This window comes from Pterocles gutturalis, unplaced genomic scaffold (genome assembly GCF_000699245.1).
Source record: "Pterocles gutturalis isolate BGI_N339 unplaced genomic scaffold, ASM69924v1 scaffold36544, whole genome shotgun sequence".
NCBI classification, from domain to species: domain Eukaryota; kingdom Metazoa; phylum Chordata; class Aves; order Pterocliformes; family Pteroclidae; genus Pterocles; species Pterocles gutturalis.
The window spans coordinates 3,195-23,120 of NW_010137023.1; the positions used below are offsets into that span (position 1 = coordinate 3,195).

The following is a 19,926-nucleotide window of genomic DNA, read 5'->3' on the forward strand; positions in this document are numbered from 1 at the left end:
TGGGAACACACGAATCAGTACCAGGGTCCGAACGCTTCAGACTCCTGCGGCTCTGCAGTAACCCCTTTCCCAATCTGCTGCTCAACTTCTCAGATAACGTCTCGATGGCAGAGAGCAGCAGTGTCTGGAGAAACACCCTCCCTTGCCCCGTGCTGAGTGGGTGAGCACATTCTTTTGAAATCTGTTTATTTTCAGTGAGCAAACCTGACATGCTGGCACTTGGTGAAAGTGAAAACTTTTGATTTCTGCACCACTAAGGTCACTCTGGAGGCACTCTGCAGTCCAGTAGCACTGACAGCATGAAAGTGTCAGGGTCTTTGGGGTTTGGCCCTTGCAGGTGCTTTGCAATAGGACCCTGGGATCCTGGACTGTTAGGACAAGGGTATGCGCCTTATCGTTCAGAGAGAGGCTTTATGTAAGGTAAACCACCCAAGTCCCACGCTGAGAGGACCCTGGCTTTTAAGACATCTTGATAAAACTTAAGGATATGCTTCAGAGTTGCACCCACAGCACGTCGGTTGCGTACGTGTCTGCTTTGGCCAGCTCTGGTTTCTCAAGGCAGTCCGAAATGACTTCAGGCTACAGGAGGAATGATTGACGAAGATGACAGCGGACCATAATCGGTGCAGCTCACCGTACACCCACTTCCCTTTCCTATTTACCAATGATCCCAGCCAAGGTAATTACCATGTGAGTGATGAAGAGCATGCGGCAGGGATGCTCGGTGAGCCGTTCCTCTCCCCTTTGCACGGGACAGGGTCGGGGCTGCCACGGGCAGAGTGGTTCCTCCCGAGGGTCTCACGGCTGTGATGTTCCCACCAAGTCTGGGATACTGCAGGTCGGTGGCTCTCTGCCTTCCTGTGCAACGACTGGGCGGGTTTTGCTCAAGAGGAGGGAGGGAGGGAGGGATGTAATGCTTTGTTTTTGTTCACTCTTCACTACTCATCTAGAGCTTCCAGTCGACTGCTTCTGTTTAAACTGAATTCCCATCAGTTTTTCTCCAGCTCCTATAAGAACCTCAAGCAAAGTATTAGTCACTAATAGTAGTTTTGAAACTCTGCATCAGTTAATTGCAGTCCTCCACGCTTGTATTTGCAAATGAAACAGAAAAAGCTGCAAGCCTGGTTTTACAAAAATCTTGGTTTTTAAACTTTATGCAAGGGTTTTAAAGAGAATTCAGTTCAAGTTGCAGCTTCTGGCATGGTTTGGTTTTGTGTGAGAAACAAGTCCATATTGTGTTTATTTTAGGAATTTTATTTAAATTTTTAAAAATCTAATGTCTTGGTAGGCAAGCAAAATAATAGATCAGTCTGGTAATTATTTGTCTTGTAAATATGCAACATATAAAGTCTTGTCTCCTTGGGAAATAAATTATTTGGCTGTATTTAGTTTACAGACTATCTGCCCTCAAAAATGCTGGACAATATTAATATATATAGTATTATTTTTCTTTGTGGCTTGATGAAAGAGACAGTTTATAACAGAGATGTTCTAAATGCTGTCCTTCTAGCATTAGAAAAACATTTATTAAATCAGATTTGCTACAGGGACTATATAAGGAAAGTAACTTTTTTGAAAAAGCTTATTTTCTGACTGATAATCTTGGATCATATTTTCCCCAGTAATGTTTCCAGGACTGAAACCCAGCCATGCTCCCTGAAAGTTAATTAAACTGCTGGAGGAGGGCTTCCATTTTCTTTAAATAGCTGACGCATTCGATTTTGATTCTGGCCTGTGGGCTGCAAAGATAACTCCGGACTGGTATAACATAACACAGACAAAATAATGAATTCCTGATAGCTGACATGTGCGAGGCACCGGGGTTTATCGCTACATGGGTGATAAACACAGTTTGTAAAAGGAAAAGGTTTGTGTGGAAGATACTTCTGCAAGCTGCTGCCATTGAGTAATTAGTTCAGAAACTCCCGAATTTACAAACTTCACTGAGGAAAAAATGAAGTGCTTGGTCTAGGTGCAGAAAACTGGTACTAACGATTTGCTCCTAATTAAGAGTGTTCACTTTTAGATTTTTGGCTAGCATTTGCTTGGGAAGATGACTATTTTGCCAAACTGGAGAATCTCTTAGTAGAAAAGAATGTGGAAACGATAATGTGGGCAGTGCTAGAAAACAGCTCCTTGAAAGAAGTTAATGGTTGTCTGATAGCAAAGCACCTGCTGGGGTGTACAGCTTACCCCAGGGTTAGGGTGGCTTCAGAAACAGGACACACCTGAGATTTGTTGGAGGCAGCTGGTCCAGCCTGTTTTTGGAAATCTTACTGGGTTCATATGACCAAAACTCCAGGTGTGGCCACATGCAGGGCTGTGGCGGGAGCAGAAACACAAATTTGGACCAAATCTCCCAGTTTGTTCCTACTCTACTCTCTCAGGTTAGCATCTTGGAGAGGTCTCCGAGAGCTCAAGCGGGATCCATGTGGCATGAATGGAGCCACCTTGTGTGTGCCAGTCACTAACAGGTGCTTGGGCATGGGGCCAGGCTAGGGCTGATCTAAAGAAAGCCCTGAAACGGGCACACCATGGGTATCGTGTCCCCAGCACAAACCTTGATGCTCTGCAGACCTGCTCCTCCTCACCTGCGCTGTTGGGGAAGGAGACCTGTTGGGAACCATTCACTGGAAGCCCTTTTCCAGAGCCATTAGGAGTGGAGATGAGTTACAAAGGGGGCATGTGCTCTGTTCTCATGCAGAGGCCAAAGACCTGGGTGTAGCCTGGGTGCCACTTTCAGCCCCTGAGGCTTTCCTTCTGTATGGGTGAGACACAAGGGCTGGTGGATCACCAGGATTCCCTCTCCAGGCATCCATCTGGTGCCTGTCATAGGCAACACAGTGGTTTAGTTTTTTATTTTCTTTTCCATGCAAGCATGCTTTTTAAATGCACTGATATTTGCAGAGGCTTTCTCCGAGGTGACCCACTGCTCCCTGTGGGCTGTGTCTGCCTGGCTGTAAATCAGTGCTGGGCACTGGCGCTGGGGTTGCTCCCTGTGCTCCTTGTTTGAGGAGTGAGTCATTGTGTGTTTTGCCTTTCAGCTGCCGCTCTGCACACTTTTTCGTTAAATACCTCGCTAGGCACTTGCTCGTGAACCATTAACTCTGTCTCGGTCAAACCCCGCTGCGTGCTTTCCTGAGCTCGCTCTTTTGCAAGAAAGAATTTGAAACAAGATGAGCAAAGATTTATTAACTTAGACCCTGTTTGCTGAGGGGGTTGATTATTTATTTCATTTTATTTGGGAACATCTAGTAAACAGAGATAGTAAATAAGCCAGTTTAGGGAAAGTCATATTTGATATATATTTCATATGATGATTTCTCTACTTGACAGGTATTGGATATCTACTTTCCCCAAGTGCTCTCTGCTTAATTGAATTTTTTACCCTCTTCAAAGAAAAGCTGGCTGAAAACTGCAGGAACTTTTCTGAGCAGTGTGCCAGTCCCTCACTTTTCCTGATGAGTCGCTGCAGTTCATTTTTGGGGTCCTGCACCCAGCATACCATGGGGAACAGGTAGCTGAGGGAAGGCAGCGTGTGGAGGGGAGCTGGGCAGAGACCCCTGAACTCCATCTCCCAGAGCCCTTCGGCAGCAGTTCCGAGTCCAAAATATTGGTCTCTCCTGGTGTTTTTTTTTTTCAATAAAAAGTGGAAATTCACTGTATAAACCAGGAGCAATTAAAAAAAAAAAGTTGAGTCAAATTTTCTGCTAGACTTTTAACAGCAAGAGGGTTTTTTTCTTCTGGTGCTACTTGTAGATTCATACAAATCAGGGCAGACCAAAGCATACATAGTCTCTGCAATTATGTCATTTTGATGGGTTTTTTTTCAATTTCCTATTTTAAGGCGGTTCTGTAAGAGCTCCTAAGGAATTTGTGTAGCATGCTTATTATGCAGCAGATTAATTGTGCTGAATTAGGTGTAAACACAGTGGGTGAAATGAGCAAAAAGGTTTAGTTGAAAAAAAAGTATGTTTTGAGTAATTTAATAATCTGGTCTTATGGGGTTTACTACTTGTATATGGCAATGGAACTTATAATATTTACACATAATTACAGCAGTTTGGTGAGGAACACTCATTTTTTATTTCATATGCATTATGTTCCTGCAGTTTCATGAAGGGCAGCAAAAGGGTGGTTGTGTTTTGTCCTCTTGAAGTGTCCCTCCACAGTCCTTTATTTGCTTTTTCTTTTTTTCCTTTAAGGAACTTTAGACTCAGAGAGGCAGCTGGTATGACCAAGCCACCTAGGGAGGGCTTTTGCATGTGCTCTGCATCCAAAGCAGATGAAAGACAAGGCAAACATGGTGCCAGAAAATTCATCATCCCCAAAGTTGTCTCCCATGCAGGGGACAAGTCAGAGACATGTTGCTGTTGTAGCTGTTAGGCTTGGAGTACCATCATGGCATGCACAGCCTTAGGTAAAAGATGCTTTCCCCCTTGTCCCTAGAAATTCCCTCAAGTGCCAGTTCAGCATTAAAACACATTGCCTTTTCCTGTTGTAAAACTAAATTTCATGGCTTTTGCATTATAATGTAGTCACCTCCCTTCTGTTGACTATCTGAAAAACTTTGTCAGGTTTCCAGAGTGTTTTTCCAGTCTTGCACAAGTCAGCTGTGAGCAGGAGTTTGGGCTCGCACTCTGAACAACATCCTCACTTTAAAAAGGCAAAAATAAATCTCTTGCTTTTCCTTCCCATGGTGATTGGAGTCTTTCGCATGGTGTGTATTTTGTACTTTGAGGAAATGGAACGACAGCTTTGCAGCCTCAGCTCTTTTGCTTTTGCAGGTTTGTCAAGTTCTTTATCATTACTTGGATACTTTATTTTTCTTGTGGTTCCATGTATCTCTGTATCAGCAGGCAAGGCTGTGATAACAAGCTTTAAACTTCACTGCTGTACTCAGACACGCTAAAAACCCACAACTAATACGGCTAAGCTGACTTTTGTGTGCACAGGAAGAAAGCGTGACTGTTAGAAATAACAGTCTGTTGTTCCAGGGAAGGGTTTGGGATCCTTCAAGCATTATATCAACTGTGAATAGTCATATTTTTTTCTGCAGTAAATCCCCAGGTAAAGCAGAGCCGTTCTGCTTCCCATCTGGGCTGACAGAGCAGTGGTGCTAGTGCGTGCTGTTGGTGTGGCTGAGCAGCTCTGTACATGTGGAGGTACCAGATCTGTGGGACTGTGAGCCATCACCAATGGTAGGTGTGGTGTTCAAGGACCAAAGGGTTTTATCTTCAGAATATTCATATTTCACATCAAGAGCTATAAAAGAGCAACTGAGAATTTAGGGCAAGTTCAGGTCACAGATTTTCTTTAGCCATGGAGAACTGCTTTGCTGGCACCCCCCTCCTTGTCTGCAAAGGAGGATGCCCCATCCCTGGAGGGGTTCAAGGCCAGGCTGGATGAGGCTTTGAGCAACCTGGGCTAGTGGGAGGTGTCCCTGCCCATGGCAGGGGGCCTGGAACTTGATGATTTTTAAGGTCCCTTACAACCCAAACTATTCTGTGATTCTGTGAAAGTGGAAATACGAAGGGTGCATCGTCTGCCAAGGTGGCTCTGGGAGTAGCTCATGTTCTCATTTGTCTGGTCCCTGTGTCCTCAGATAAAGAGGTGCGTGCGCATAGCTGATATGAGAAGTGTTGTTTTTTTCTTGGTGACATCTTCTAAAAGCCAACAAGTAGGGTCACCAAACCTCCATGAGGTCTGTAGGTGCTGCTGTCTTTCAGAGAGTCAGGCAGGGGTCGGGTAGCAGAGAAATTAGCCTGAAGGAGCAGGGCTGGAGCTGGAGGTCAGGCCTGGGGCTCCAAGGCTATGGTCAGCCTGTGCTGAGCATGGGGAAGGGTTGCCCAGCCCCAGCCATGCTTTGTGTTTGGTGCGAGTTCCTCTTGAGCTGGGAAACTCAAGCTGTTGTTGCAGCACAGTGTGGGAATCTGCAGCATAGGTGTACAAGAAGGCTGGCAGTGAAAATGCCGTCTGCACAGCTTATCATGTTCTTTTTAATGTACAGGGGTGGAAGGCTCTTAGAAATGCTCCTCAAATACCTTTCTGAGCCGGCAGTTCCTATCTGGTGTTGAAGTGGCAGACTTTGCAGCCCCACCCCAGGCACAGCTCCCAGCTGGCCGCAAGGGTTAACGGTTGTCTCTGGCTGTCCTGTGCCAATGGGAGCCCCTTGTTTGTGGCCTTTCCGGATCCTTGTTTTCACTCAATAGAAAAATAACTTTCTTGAAGGTACCAGCAGACTATAAACTGAAAGGTTGGGAAGTGATGGGGAAACGTCTGGCATTTGTCACAAAAGAGGATTTGTCAGAGAGCACATTTCAAAATCCTGCTGCCAAGATCCTGCTGCTCTGACATACTCAAAAGCTGCTAAATGCATCAGCTCTCCCTGTACCTTCCCTGCTCTGTCTTCCTTCCCCCCTTTTTCTCTCTTGCACTTTTAACCCTGCTTATTTTTTTTCCCCCTCTGTTGCCTTGCTGCTTCCTCCTCACACCTGTTTCTTGTGGTACCTTGAAAGGCAGATCAGCCTCCATGGGAGCACGAGGTTGCCACGCTCTGCCCTTCCATTTATTTTCAAAGAAAACACAAACCCACAGAAAAGGCAGCTGTTGCTGTAGCAGCCCAGATACAGTGCCATGGTCTGTGTTGCCAGCTCTCATCTGTGAATTGGGAGCACCTTGGTGATGCCACCCTAAGTCTGGTCGCTTTAGAAAGTTACTTTATGACCAGGCTGGAGGGTGGGCAGCAACACAGGATGTTCTTGTGCTTTTAGAGCATTGATTGTGATCACATAGCAAAGGAATTCAGTGGTTATTCTCAAGATACAGGACCTTTACTAACATCATCTGAGTAACCTGACCAGTCCTCTGAAAAATTAGACTGTCAGCTTTCAAGTGTGTAATGTAATTGTGTGGTCTTTCTATGCATGTATTTTGCTAGCTTTAAATATCTTCAGTAGAATAAGAAGAAAAATCCTAATGAAAAGTTTTTGAAGCATCTTCACAATGCAGGGGGTAATACTGTATCGTCCTTTAGCTGTGAAACTCCACGTTTCCTTCTATCTCGCACACAATTCTCTCAAGTGTCTGCTGATTTTAGGTGTCCTTTCAGGTTAACTTGGGAGGTTGGTTGTTATTTTCTAAAACCAAGGCCACTAAATTCTACCTGTAGTGTGCCTGAAATAGTGTGTATAAAGTAGTGACATTCAGAAAGAGCCAGGATTTGACTTATTGTAATGATCACATAGCAACAGGAGAGCAAGTATTTATGTGAGGTCAGGAGGCTTCGAGAACAGAGGAAAATCTCTATACAATGTACTTTCCCCTGTGATAAATTCCTGCTTTATAATGTTATCAACGCGATTCAGCAGAGGCAGGCACACCTCCCATTGCTTTAGTCAATTAAAAGTTGTCTGAAGTCCTATCCTTATCAAGTTGTTAATATTTACAGAGAAGATGTGGGCTGATAAGCTCTTATGTTTTAGTCCAATATATTGTTTTTACTGCTCTTTGTGTGCCTATTGCTCTTCACATTTTATGCTAATCTCATTAACCACATCTTATTGCATCTAAGATCTTACCTGCATTAACAACAGGCATAAGCTGTTTTTGACAGTGGGCACAGGGGAAAGCCTGGGTAGCCATTGATAAATGGTCCTAATTAGCACAGTTCTGTAAATCTTTGCCTAGCAGGGAGCTCAATTACAAGCTGTGAAGATGCACTTTCTGGGAGTATAAATATGTAAGTTGTTCTTAATTTTCAGTAATAGACTTTAGACAGAGTGTGCCACGATAATCTGGTTCCTTCCCAGATTTCTGGTGGGGTTTTAGCAGGATGCCTAAAGTTGCACAGAAACATCATCTGGGAAGCTGCTAGAGTTAGTAGTGTTAATACTATCGTACTATACCATTTATTTATAGGATGGTACATGGTTAAATATTGCATTTGGTTATTTAAGAGACTTGCTGCCCTTCCATCTCCCCAGAGAGGAGCGGGGCATGCTGATGGGGACATCATCTTGCCCAATATTTGTACATATTGGGACAGAAAATTAAACATGGACAGTACTAAGAATGCAAGCTGAGGTTCAGCGTGAGGAAGGTCTGATGTAGTTCTTCATTTGTGTTACTCAGATCAATTCAAGTTCTGCTCAATATCTAAGAGAGAAAATTCTCAGAGGGTAGAATGGAAAGGAAAGAGTCTATCTGCTGGTTTTCTTTAATTCTTCTCCATAGTGGAAAAATACTTCAATGAGTGTTTCCTATATTCTTGTCCTGGGGAATAAACAAACCTTTTGCCAAAAAATGTTCAGTCCTATTGACTCTGGGCAGTTTAAGTTTATGTATTGAAATTTTTCCAAGAACCACCAGTCAAGAAGCCCCCCTCTGCAGCAGAGGTCAGATTAAATGCGAGTGGGCCTCTCTGTCCCGACAGCTGAGTCCTCCTCCTGCCCTGATGAGAACCAACCGTGGACGTGCCAGATACAACACTGGTGTGTTTGGTTGGTAGATAGCGTAGATGGTTGGAAGTCTGGAGCCGGGGCTGTCTGCCCTGTGATTTCTGTATCGTCTTGTGTTTGCTGTGAAACCAAACAGGAACAGGTAATAATTCAACCCGTCGCTCCTGCTATCGGGAGTTGTCACCTCTGGGGAACTGCTGGGTCTTCGGGGGCTTGGGAAAGTGATCCTGAAGGTCAAGGGGAGACGTGCTTGGGCTCCTCGGTGCAGATGAAGTGATAATGAACTCTGCTGCGGAAGGAGGGGAACACCATTTGAGGCTTTTGTTATCCCTGAAGCCGTGAATCATCCCGAAAGCTAATCCTCAGGCGCACAGTCAGCAGATCTGGGCTGCGGCGTGCCAGCCTGTGCTGTCTTGAAGGCATCCCATGTGCAAGGAGCAGTGCCCTGTTTCTCCCAGATCTTTCAAATTCTTCTAGGATTGTTTCATGCTTTATCTTACAATTATGCAGGAAAATAAATCCTCATGTGGCTTCTCGGAGACTTTCAGACATTATAAGTCCATTTTCATGGATTCCCTCCAGCTGCGGATGGATGGGATGTGGTGTCTGACCCCTGGTATGAGGACATGTCTCTTCAGGAAGGCAAGTCCCAAGGGCCAAGTCTGCCGTGTAGAAGTGTATTCTCTGCTCTTGGGAGAAGTTGGATGGGTTTGTAGGTTGGCAGAAGAACAGAGAAGGTCCAGTTCTGCTGTAAGTAGACACAGCTCAGTGCACTCTGCCTGCTAACAAACTGCACCAGGCCCGTGATTCTAGGTCAGTGCTGGAAGGACATACTGTGCCTCGTGGCACAGACGTGACTGCAACCTTTTGGTCACTGTACGTCTCAGCTCTCAGCTCACAGCCCTCACCAGGCAGGTGGGTGTGCTGGCTGGCTGGTGCTCGGTTTAAACTCAGTGGCAGACATTTCCATATGGATGAGCTGCTACTTATCACTCCAGCTTAACTATCACCCTCGTTTTGGCATTTGATGGGGGTAAAGTAAGTAGCTACTTAACCAGGTTGAGAGGTGAGGGGCTCAGGCAACCAAACAACAAGGCGAGTAGCCCCACTGAAGGACAGGAATTGTGCAAAAGACAGCATTTCAGAGCATGCTAGGATGCAGCTGCCAGGATTTGTGGCATTTCTGCAGAGCCTCAGTGACAAGGAAGCTACTGGGCCCATAGTGGTTGGTGAAGGAGAGCTTGGGACCCCTCTACCTGGCTGTGGTGGTGACAGCTGGGGAGTCACCTCTCCCCCCACCTGTCTGCCTCTGCTGGGGCTCAGCTCTCGCCTCCTGGCATCAGCCTCGTTCTTGTTTCAGCCCTCGCTCTTGGGCATTTTGTTCGCTGGCAACGAGGTTTCTAAAAAGGGGTTTAGAGACCAGCCATTAAACCTCTGATTATGAATATTGCGGGTTGAGAATCTATATTTAGAGGAACAGCCCTTTTGTTTGGTAGAAATGAGCTATTTTGTTATTGCTTCCTTCCAAAACCTCTCCTGGTTCACTGTATTTCCCTGTCAACCCCGACTGCTACAGCAGCCATTGCAGTTACGAGTCAGGCTTAAAAATCTTCACTGTATTTCCCTGCCAACCCCGACTGCTACAGCAACCATTGCAGTTACGAGTCAGGCTTAAAAATAGGAGGAAATTTTTATTTGAATAGTCAGTTATCCTGTGAGTCTATGATTGAAGTTGGAAGGGACCTCAGGAGGCTGTCTGGCCGAACCTCCTGCACTGAGAGGAGCTGACTGTGAGATGAAGCCAGATTGCTCAGGGCTTGGTCTTTTGGTTTGGAGTTTGTTTATTTTTCTCTCTAGTTTACGAGGCCTCAGGAGGGTGTGCTCTGTCTGTATTTTCATGCATCCCTACAAAACCCTGGTAATCTACCCTTTTGCTGCAAGCTGAGATGTCCTGCAGCCTTTTGATCCCATCAAAATGGGCTTTTGAGGGTTGAATACAACCCCTTCAGCTTTTGTGAGCATTGGCTGTGTTTGAGCATTGGGAGGAGAGATCCTGATTTTCTACCCAGATGTCCCCATTTGTGGCACTTGGGTGCTGGCCAGCTTGTAAAGAAAAGTGCATATTCCTGGCAGAAGAGTGCCGGCCTGGCAAAGCTCAGCAACCAGCTCCTCGGTGCTAATTGAGCCCCTTCTTGGCAACTTCATCAAAGACACTGAAGAATAAATAAGCTGTTGATTGAATTGTTTCACCATCCCCAGAGGTGGTCCCTCTTAGGCAGGGTTGAGGTGCATTGTCAGGGCTGGGGAAGAAGCTTGCAGAGCGATTAGCCCGTGCTTGGCAAGGAACAAAAAGCTTTAAATTTATTGCGCCTTCCATGTGACATCTGCCATGTAAGATGGAAACGTGGTAGGGGTTTGGTGCCTCCTCTGTCTGTAGAGTTTGATTGGTGGTGCGGATTTCTGTGCTCTGGTCCACTCTGCTGATTTTGATCTGATGAAGACAGAGGTTGGGAGCAGAAAAACACCTTCAAGGAAAGCCTGGATGCAGAGGTCGAGGCAGATGCTGATGGATGTGGCTGATGCATTCCTTACATAGAAAAGTCGTGTTCATGCTTGTTGGTGCTGCTGCAAAGGCACTCCGAAATCCTGCAGAAATGAGGTGCGCATGTTTCAGCTGATTAATTAATGGAGCGTATAGGGAGAAAATATTAACCATTTGACTGCCTCTAAGTAGGTTTTTAAATATTCTGCTGGGGTTTTTTGTGACAAATTGTATTCACGTACTTCAGCCCTCTTTATTTCGTTCCAGACTGGGCCTGGAGTCCAAAATATTTGTGATTTCTGTAGAATGAGCAGTCCAGGAAAACTCTTAAAAGCAAAAATATTTTAAAGTATATGAACTGAAACCCATTGTTTTAAAACAGATAAAAATCTCTGAGATTTGACAAAGACCATTCTGCTTCATGAAATACATTGTCTGGAGGTAGGATTTTAGCTAAAGATAGAGCAAAAATTAGCAATACAAACCTTGCTTTTGGGCAGAGGCTTTCCTTCTGCAGCAGTTTCGGGGCTCATTCTGCACTCGGCAAGCAGAGTGAGTATGTGCAAAGTAAATATTGATAGGGTGCTCGCGCCACAGTGGCCTGAGAATCACGTGTCTGTATAATGAGTTACAATATGAGTCTGCATGACAGCACACACATCACTGTCATGTGAGAGGACCTATAGAGTTACGTTGCTGTGACAGCCTGATGCGGGGCTGTGCACTATATTCTTGGGTAGCAAATACAGCCCCTTCCTTCCACTGAAACCAGTGGTTGCATCCATGATTCATTAGCAATGACTCTGTGCCATTTTTGCTTTTTAGTGATGAAAACACTAGAAAAGACTTGAAGACGCTGCCTGTCTTTCCTACCAAGACACTGCAGGAGCATCCATCACTTGCTTACTGGTGAGCTATTTAATTTAAAATGTAAATCATTGCTATGAATGGTAATAACAAGATCACCTTTAAACAGTTTTGCAAACTCTTTTGAAAAGTTTTCAGCCTGTGTGATATAGGACTGGGAGTTAATTGATTTCCAGTTTTTAGAAGGTTATAAATTACATGAGACCCAATGCAAATCCCTCATTGAAAGTTCACTCTAATTAAATTGCTGGATCAAAAACTGCTGGATCAGATGATGTGGGGACCATGCATTAGAAAGAGCTGAGCTCTGATCTCCAGCCAAGGCTGGCTTTGCAGAGAGCACCTTGCTCTTCAACTGTCAGGCAGGAGAGCCGCTGGAGGGGGGGGGGCCAGACTGCCCAGTGCCCACCCAGCTGCTCTCATCAGCAGGACATGGGGGGAAAATAAGCTGGAAACAGGCAGGTCCGGTTTTGTGGCTTGAATCTGCTGTAACGGAACATGGCATTTGGGGTGAATCAACGACACTGTTTCCTTGAAGTTTATGCCCTTTATGCAAGTTTGAGTCCCTCATTTGTTTTGGGTTTTTTTGTGTGTACCTGATGATTTTCAAGTATACCAGTACTTGCTTTTTTTTTTTTCGGAATGAGTACTGCTGTGTTTTTGTTTGCTTTCAAAGAAAGCACATAAATGCATATTTTATTTTTCATTCTCCTAAAACAAAATGTTGAAGTATATAAAAGGAAAAATACAAAAAGGTTATTACTTGACAAATCTGGGGTTTTTTTTTTAACCTATGAAATGTCAGGGGAAAAATACACTGGAATGAAAACATTTCTGGTTTAACTTCTTCTGTCTTACGTATGGAAAATTAACCGTCTTTTGAATTTTTGGTCCTTTAGAAAAGTGGAAATCATACACAATTAGTGCCATTATTCTGCAGCAGCATCTGCAGCAGAGCAGGCTGATCCCAAACGATTCGTTAATTAGTCTGGAACGCAGTGTGCAATAGTGGGGATCAGCTAGGCAGCTCCACGCTGCTTAATGAAGGGTGGGAAAGAAATCAGTAAGAAACAGAATGTAAACTAGAGCGAGAACCGTACAGAGGGACACTTGTCTGCATGCTGAGCAGGCGTCTGAATTTCGGCAGATGCCGTCACACATGAAAAAAGTCACTGAGCCTCTAAATTGGGTTTTGTGCTTGTTTTGCAGTGAGGACAGAGTAATTGAGCATTATACACAAATTAAAGGTCTGACCAGAGGACAAGCCATTGTTCAGTGAGTATAACACTTGTTAATTTGTGAAGAAGATATTTTTACTTTTTTTTTATTCTTTTTTGTTGAGAAGCGGCAATGCAGGGTAGTTTGATCATTATTGCTTGCAGACTTTACTATTTGTATCTGTCAGATTCTTTTTTATTCAGTTATATATCAAAGTTAAATTATTTGAAGTTCCAGATTTTACAGGCTTCCAATTAAGGTTGTGTGCCCTCATTCAGATACCTCAAATATAAAAGAAATTATTTAGACCTTACTTTATTGGAAGACTCTTCTCCATACCCTGCTTGCTATCAATTAGTTTTCCCACCACTTAAGAACAAGTATTACCTTAAGTCCTGTAAAAAAAACCCCAAATGCATGTTTGTTGAAATGTTCAGAATTTGGCTTTCAAAAGAACAAGTTCTTCCAAAATGCATATAGAGCCTGTGGAATTTTATTTTTAATTTACCATTAATATTACTGTAGTTCCTACAGGCAAATGCAGTGGGATGTGTTACAAACTGAGAAGTTTGAGCTGATTGCCATGGTTACATGATGTAGACAACTTGTAGTTTTTCTCACGTACCTCAATGCCTGTAACTCTGTCTCAATAATTCAGGGGCTTCTTTCAATAGGAACAGGGGAAAAAAATACCTCTTCAGTGGTTGTCTGAATTGCCTCATGAAACAGTCATACAACTGCACAAACACTTTCATTTGGAGCCTATCCGTTGTAACCAGAGCACCATGATGGAATAATTATAGGCAGGTCTTAACCACCAACATTTCCCAAAAGGCTCATTTGTTCAGTTCAGAATTTTTACTTTCAGTTCTCCGACCTTCTGATAAGAGATAGAATGTTTTGTTGTATTAAACATTTTCCATTTTCTGTAGCTGGGCCAAAATATGTCTTTCCCTGGGCTAGGATGATAAGGTTTTTTTGGAAAACATGGGCCTTCAGTTATTAAGACCTACAAAATATGCAAATGATAAATTACATGTCTTGAATGTATGTGTGAAAAAAAAAATGTTAATAGATATTATTTTCTCCAGAGAAAATCATCTGATATGCTATAAATCTGTCTACAGGTACATGAAAGTGGTAGAAGCTTTGCCAACATATGGAGTTCATTACTATGGAGTAAAGGTTAGTGAATGCCCATAGATAATGTGATTGCTGAGCTTGTTACATGGGATTGCATTCTGATAGGAGTAGTCTGATTCAGTACTCTTCTGTCAGAATTAACCCCCCCTATTTTTCAACCTCTATAATTTTTCCCCCTTCAATATTCCTTAAAATAGTTTCCAGAGAGCAGCAAAGCATTATGTGTTACAGAAGACAGAAAGGAATCTTTGTAAAACCTTCTGTAATCCTACCAGGAGTCAAATTCATGTCTGCTTAATTAAACTGGAGATCTGAAGCAGTTAATAGTTTCCTCAGAGACATTTCTAATCAAGATTAGAAAAAAAAATTTGCAATGTAGAAGAGACTGCTTCTAAAAGGCAGGTGATTAATGGGTGTGTACTTGGAGTGGGGAAATGCTGAGAAATATTTTTGGAGAGTGATGGAAATACACCATTTATTCCCATTTGTAGAGCAGAGCCTGGGCCAAAGTGTTTTGTGCAGAAGAGCTCAGCTGAGATGATGTCTCCTTAACTTGGAGTCATGGCCATGACTGTGGTACCCAAGAAGCTGAAGTTTTGTGCTGTTCTCTCCCTCTGTGGCTGTCCATGCCTGAATTTAGTGGATGCAGTCATTGGCTGCTTTTTTTTTTTTCTTTTTGCCCAATATCCTTTCCCCCTCACAGCCACTCCTGCAATGAGTGACACCGTGTTGTTTCAGCAGCACTGTTGCTTTTTCGTCCACTTTGCACAACCACCACATAGTTTCTTGCAGGCGGAGAAAGTTTCGACATTCACCCCAGCAATCCACTTCACATTGATTTGTTTCAAAAAGTGTCCTTGTTCCGTACCTACTCATACTTGTCATGGAATGAAATGGGTTCTAATCTTGGAACTGCTTAATTCTTAAGTAGCTCTTTGTTCACACAGACATCCATTTTTTCAGGATAAACAAGGAATCCCGTGGTGGCTTGGAATAAGTTACAAAGGAATAGGCCAGTACGACTTACAAGACAAAATTAAGCCCAGAAAAGTAAGTTTTTTGGGTTTTGATTTTTTCCTGAGGGGAGGTAGGGGGATGGTGCATGTCAGAATACACTTTTTTGAGCTGTTGCTTATTAGACTACAGAGCAAAAGACCAAGAGTTGGAGGCAGGAGAATACTGCTGGCACCGGGGCAATAAAACTCTCCCTCTCACATAAATAGTGGAAAGTCCCTTTAGGAGCTTTGGCTCGTGCGTCGTCTTGAGTTTGGTGGTCTTGGGACTGTCAGGAATTTTGGCAGCCTCGAGAGATAACTCCAGAAGTGTGAAGCAATTGGGTTTCTGGAAGTCCTGAACTAAAGGCCTTGTACTCAAGCAGTGTTTTCAGTTGGCTTTCACAGGTGGTTTTTGTGTGTGCAGTGACAAAAGGTTCCACTGATATCCGTGAAATATGAAGGGAACTGTGTGATACTGCAGGCCTGTTTAGGCAACTGTATGTTTTCATGAAGTAACAAATTGTAAGGGGGATTGAGAGTAAATGCCAAATACTGGAGGTTGTTCTCTTTTTTCCATCCCCCGCTCCCCAGCGCGTCTCCCTGCAGAGCAAACTCTGCCAACAACCTCCCATGCTGTTTGAACAGGGCGGAGGGGCCTGTATCACACTGCTGGCTCCCTCAGAGCCCCCAGCAGCCAGCCCTGACAGGGTCTTCTGCCAGCCTTGGAAATCTATCATGCAGCCCAAGCACATGGTGTGTTGGGAGCTCGCCCAGTCCCGTTGCCGTGTACGTCTCCCTGCGACAGGACTGAGCCCTGATGGTCTTTGAAGAGTTATTTAACCCGCTTGGCTTGGGGGGTAGAGCCAGAACTGCACGTGCAGGGGCCACGCTGTTGGGTCAGAGGTGTGTGGTTTCTTTCTGGTCATGTCTTCACTGGAACATCTAAGCTGTGAGGAGATGGAGACCTGGGGTTCTGCTGTTCTGCTTCCCCAGGAACGATCTGGGCAGGAGTTCACATGAAGTGTATGCTTCCTGCCAGGGAATTTTACATTTGCAAAATGATATTGTTTAGCGTATTTGTGCCAAAAAACACAGCTTAACAAAGCTTTTTTTTTTTTTTTTTTTTCTAAGAGTAATTCCCCTTCAAGCTCGCAGCTTGATCTTTGCTGTTTCCAGAGCAGGCTATGACTTGGTTTCTTTCAGTATATTTATATACCTGTGTGTCCAGGGTTGAACTCCTAAGTCCTTCCTTTGCTTTGTTTAGTAAAGCACTTAGTTTAGCCCCATATCTTTCTTACCATGCCTGACAGTGACGCAAGACGAACCCTAGAAAATCAAGTCAGTGTTACTGCAGCCATTGAGCATCAAAGGAGAGTATCAAGGAGCTTGTCTTGCTCTTGAGCACTTCCCTGTTTTTAGGCAACATCTATGAGGTTTGCTTTCCAGTCAGGTCAAACAGATCATTCTCTAGCCAAAATGTCCAGCTGTGACCAGCAATGCTCTCTAGGAAAATGCAGCGTGCCTAGCTAGAAGCATTGCTTTGCCAAGTAGTTTTTATGCTTGTGGGATTTCAGTTTACAACATCAACCAGGCAGATTAAGAAAAGTTTTTAAGGTCAACAGGGCCCAGATACCAAGTTACACCCTGCTACAGTTCGTTGCAACATGTTGCCTTTGAACGCAGCAGGAGTTGTGTTTAAAGAAAATAAAATAAAAACCAAAGGTCATCTCTGCAGTAGAAGTGTTACAATGGAAAGGATAATAGTTGTCTGCTTTACTGTAATTATAATTATACCACAGAGGATGGAGATTAGAAGAGAAGGTGGGAGAGGCGAGCCTAAATGCAGAGAGAAAGTTTAATGCCAGTAAGCTGATTGAAAAAGTGGAGGTGGATATGGCTGTAGCATCCTTGTGGATTTGTGTCTGGTGCTGATGGTGGGGGGGCAGGGGAGCAGATGAGCAGATGCTGGGTCTAGAGAGGCACCCACGTCCAGACTTGGTTTTGGAGTTAAAATGTTGAGATCCTGCTGTTTTATATCAGTGTAGCTATAGCCTTGCTGCTGCCTCCGTGGCAGGCAGAAGTTTCCTCTTAACCGGTATTGTTGTTTGTTCATATGTTTCAAAATATATTTCAGATAGAGGAGTCTGTATAGCTTGCCTGAATCTCCAAGGAGTCGGCAAGCACAGTCCTTTCCAAAGCAGCAGGCAAGAGGGGAGCAGGCATGTAAACAATGCCTGTCTTTTGGAGCAGAGGTGCTAATTTTGCTGGATTTAGCAGAATTTTCTTGCTTTGCTTTTTGGGGTGGAGCCAAACTCAGAACTGCCATGTGCTGGTGTTATCCTGCTGTTTATACTGGGGATCAGAAGTGCTTTTGTGTTTATCCCTAGCCATCTGGGAAAGAGCATCCTTATTGTGCTCCACTTCTCCAGTTAGTGATGTTTAAATATACATGCAGCTGATTAACTCGATAAAAGGGAAAGGCTGAGTCCAAGTATAATGAAGAGCAAGCTGAACTTTCCTAAGTTTAAAGGTACAAGTGATCTCTGGGTGTGCAAACCTCTCTGATACCAGTGCGGTGGGAAAGCTGCTGAGTTTCAGGTGGGGAGGCTTTGAATGGCAATTGGTGCCTGTGCTCAAGGTGAATTCATGCCAGGAGGTTTGATTCTGCTCCCTGTGTCTTTTCTGCAACGCTCATGGCTGCTGTGAGACATAGCTGCATTTCTTTAGTGCGCTCATCATGGCATCTGGCAAGAGCCAAGTCCATCTTTAGAACATTTTTTAATAATAATAATTAAAAAATCATATATATAAAATCAACTGCACCCATTAATGCAGTGTCAACTAAATCCCAAGAAATATAACCATCCTCCTCAAAAAGCAAAATCTTTTGGCTTGATCGAAGTAGGTCTTTAGGCAAAGAGATCTAAATATGAGCCTTGGAGCACAGTGGTTATCCCAAGAGTTTGTTGTTGGATCAACACTGTTGCATGAAGTCCAAGGCTGAGAACTCTTCACAGGAAACAACTTGCATGACAGACCTGCATGAAGCAATCTCCAGATCCGTATCACCCAGCCTTGCCAACGCTTGTGCATGATAATGTCAGTCATCCATGAGGGGAACGTGTGGTGTTGGAGAGGATGGTGTGTAACTCGGGGCTGGACCAGGAGAACCTGACGCGCCTGTCGGTTGTAAAGCTGGCTGGGGAGGCTTGGGTCTGGCTATTAATATTTTGCTGGTTGACCTGAGATGTTTTGGGGAAAGCAGTTCTGTTACTGTTAAGTCACTCCTGCAAGCTTGTATGGTTTTGGGAAGCGGTTTCTAGCAAAGCGAGCCCATGTTTTACCCCTCACTTGGGACTGCCAGCTGATGGGAGGCAAGGGGAGCACCATGCTCCAGCGCTGCAATAGACTGAAAATGGAGAGTTACTTTTTGTGTCATTTATGAAAATTCTTTTTCTTCGTAGATAAAACCAGTGGCTCCACACTGGCTGGGGGTTACACTGGGCTCAGCTGATTGCAATCCTGAGGTCTCACAGGGCATAAAAACTCTGGATTTGCCAACCCTTCTTCAGATTTCAGCTCAGACCTGGGATTAACTCAGCAGTCCTGCTGCTTTGCAAACATATTCTCTCCTCAGCTGCAGTTAATACTGAGAGAAGCCTCCTGCTTGCTATGGGGTGGCATCCAAGATCCCATCCCCAGTCTCCTCTGAATCAATTAGGAAAAGCATAAAACAGGTCCCAGGACTTCATATGCCATTTCAAAACAGAATAGGTCTTCCTTTTATCTCTACCGCTGTTCTTCTCACTGGTGAGATAAACAATGCATTGTCTTGTTTATGGAGCGTGTATTAGGGTAGGAGTTGAGTTTATTCTGCCTTCAGACAATACCTGGTGATCCCTGGAGGGACAGGAATTTGAGAAGGCAGCTTGCTGGCTTTTTGACTTGTTCTCCCACTTCATTGTGTTTCTGTGGGCGACTCCCTGGTGATAAATGAACTGTAATGTCTGAAGAGCAGACCTAATCTTGCTATTGTGTTGTTTCAAATCTACAAGAATTTAAATTCTAATGCTGCTTGTCTTGGATACATTATGTTCTCCGAAGTGTTTTTATTAAGAGTATACTAGTTTTGAAATGGGCAATATTGATGATATTTTTATTTTAATTCGACGTATACTAAGAGCTGGTGCTGAAAGTTTTCCCTTGCAGAACATTAACTTGAAGTAAATTTGCTGTCCTGCTTTGCTGAGTTTTCAGAACACAACAGCATTCATATAGGCTTCTCAGCAGGCGGATCTAATTAGGCAGAGATTTCTTTTACAGTGTTTATTTCTCACCAAGTAGAAGCCATTGATTTAGATACAAGATACTAAGCTTGCATAATTATTTAAAATAAACACAGAGCTGTTACGAGACTGCTCTGAAATCTATTTCCTTCCAGATGTGCAGAAAGTTGCTTGAGGATGACCTGCCTCAAAACACACACCTATTTGTGACAATTTGGTGCCAGGCAAGGATGGCTCATAATGTATTATTAAAAAAAAAAAAGTGATTGAAGAGGGTTTTACAGGGCTTTAATATGTAAAAGATGAAGGATGCTTCCAGGTGAGCTCTGCCAATTTATGCTGGCACAGGTGGGAGCCGTCTGCCTCCTCCTCTCAGAAGTTGCTGCAGGTGGGGAAGTTTGGCTCTCTTGCCATCT

At 44.0% G+C, this 19,926-nt stretch overlaps 1 protein-coding gene across 1 annotated transcript in view; it reads left to right on the forward strand.

The window, feature by feature from the left end:
* FRMD4B (FERM domain containing 4B) overlaps positions 1–19,926 on the forward strand; it is a gene marked incomplete at its 5' end in the record, with an annotated part of 42,099 nt that overhangs the window by 3,191 nt on the left and 18,982 nt on the right. The window contains 4 exons of the mRNA XM_010082506.1: positions 11,827–11,910; positions 13,078–13,143; positions 14,214–14,271; positions 15,193–15,279. Of these exons, the coding sequence (XP_010080808.1) occupies positions 11,827–11,910; positions 13,078–13,143; positions 14,214–14,271; positions 15,193–15,279 (295 nt within the window). The remainder of the gene's footprint in view (positions 1–11,826; positions 11,911–13,077; positions 13,144–14,213; positions 14,272–15,192; positions 15,280–19,926) is intronic.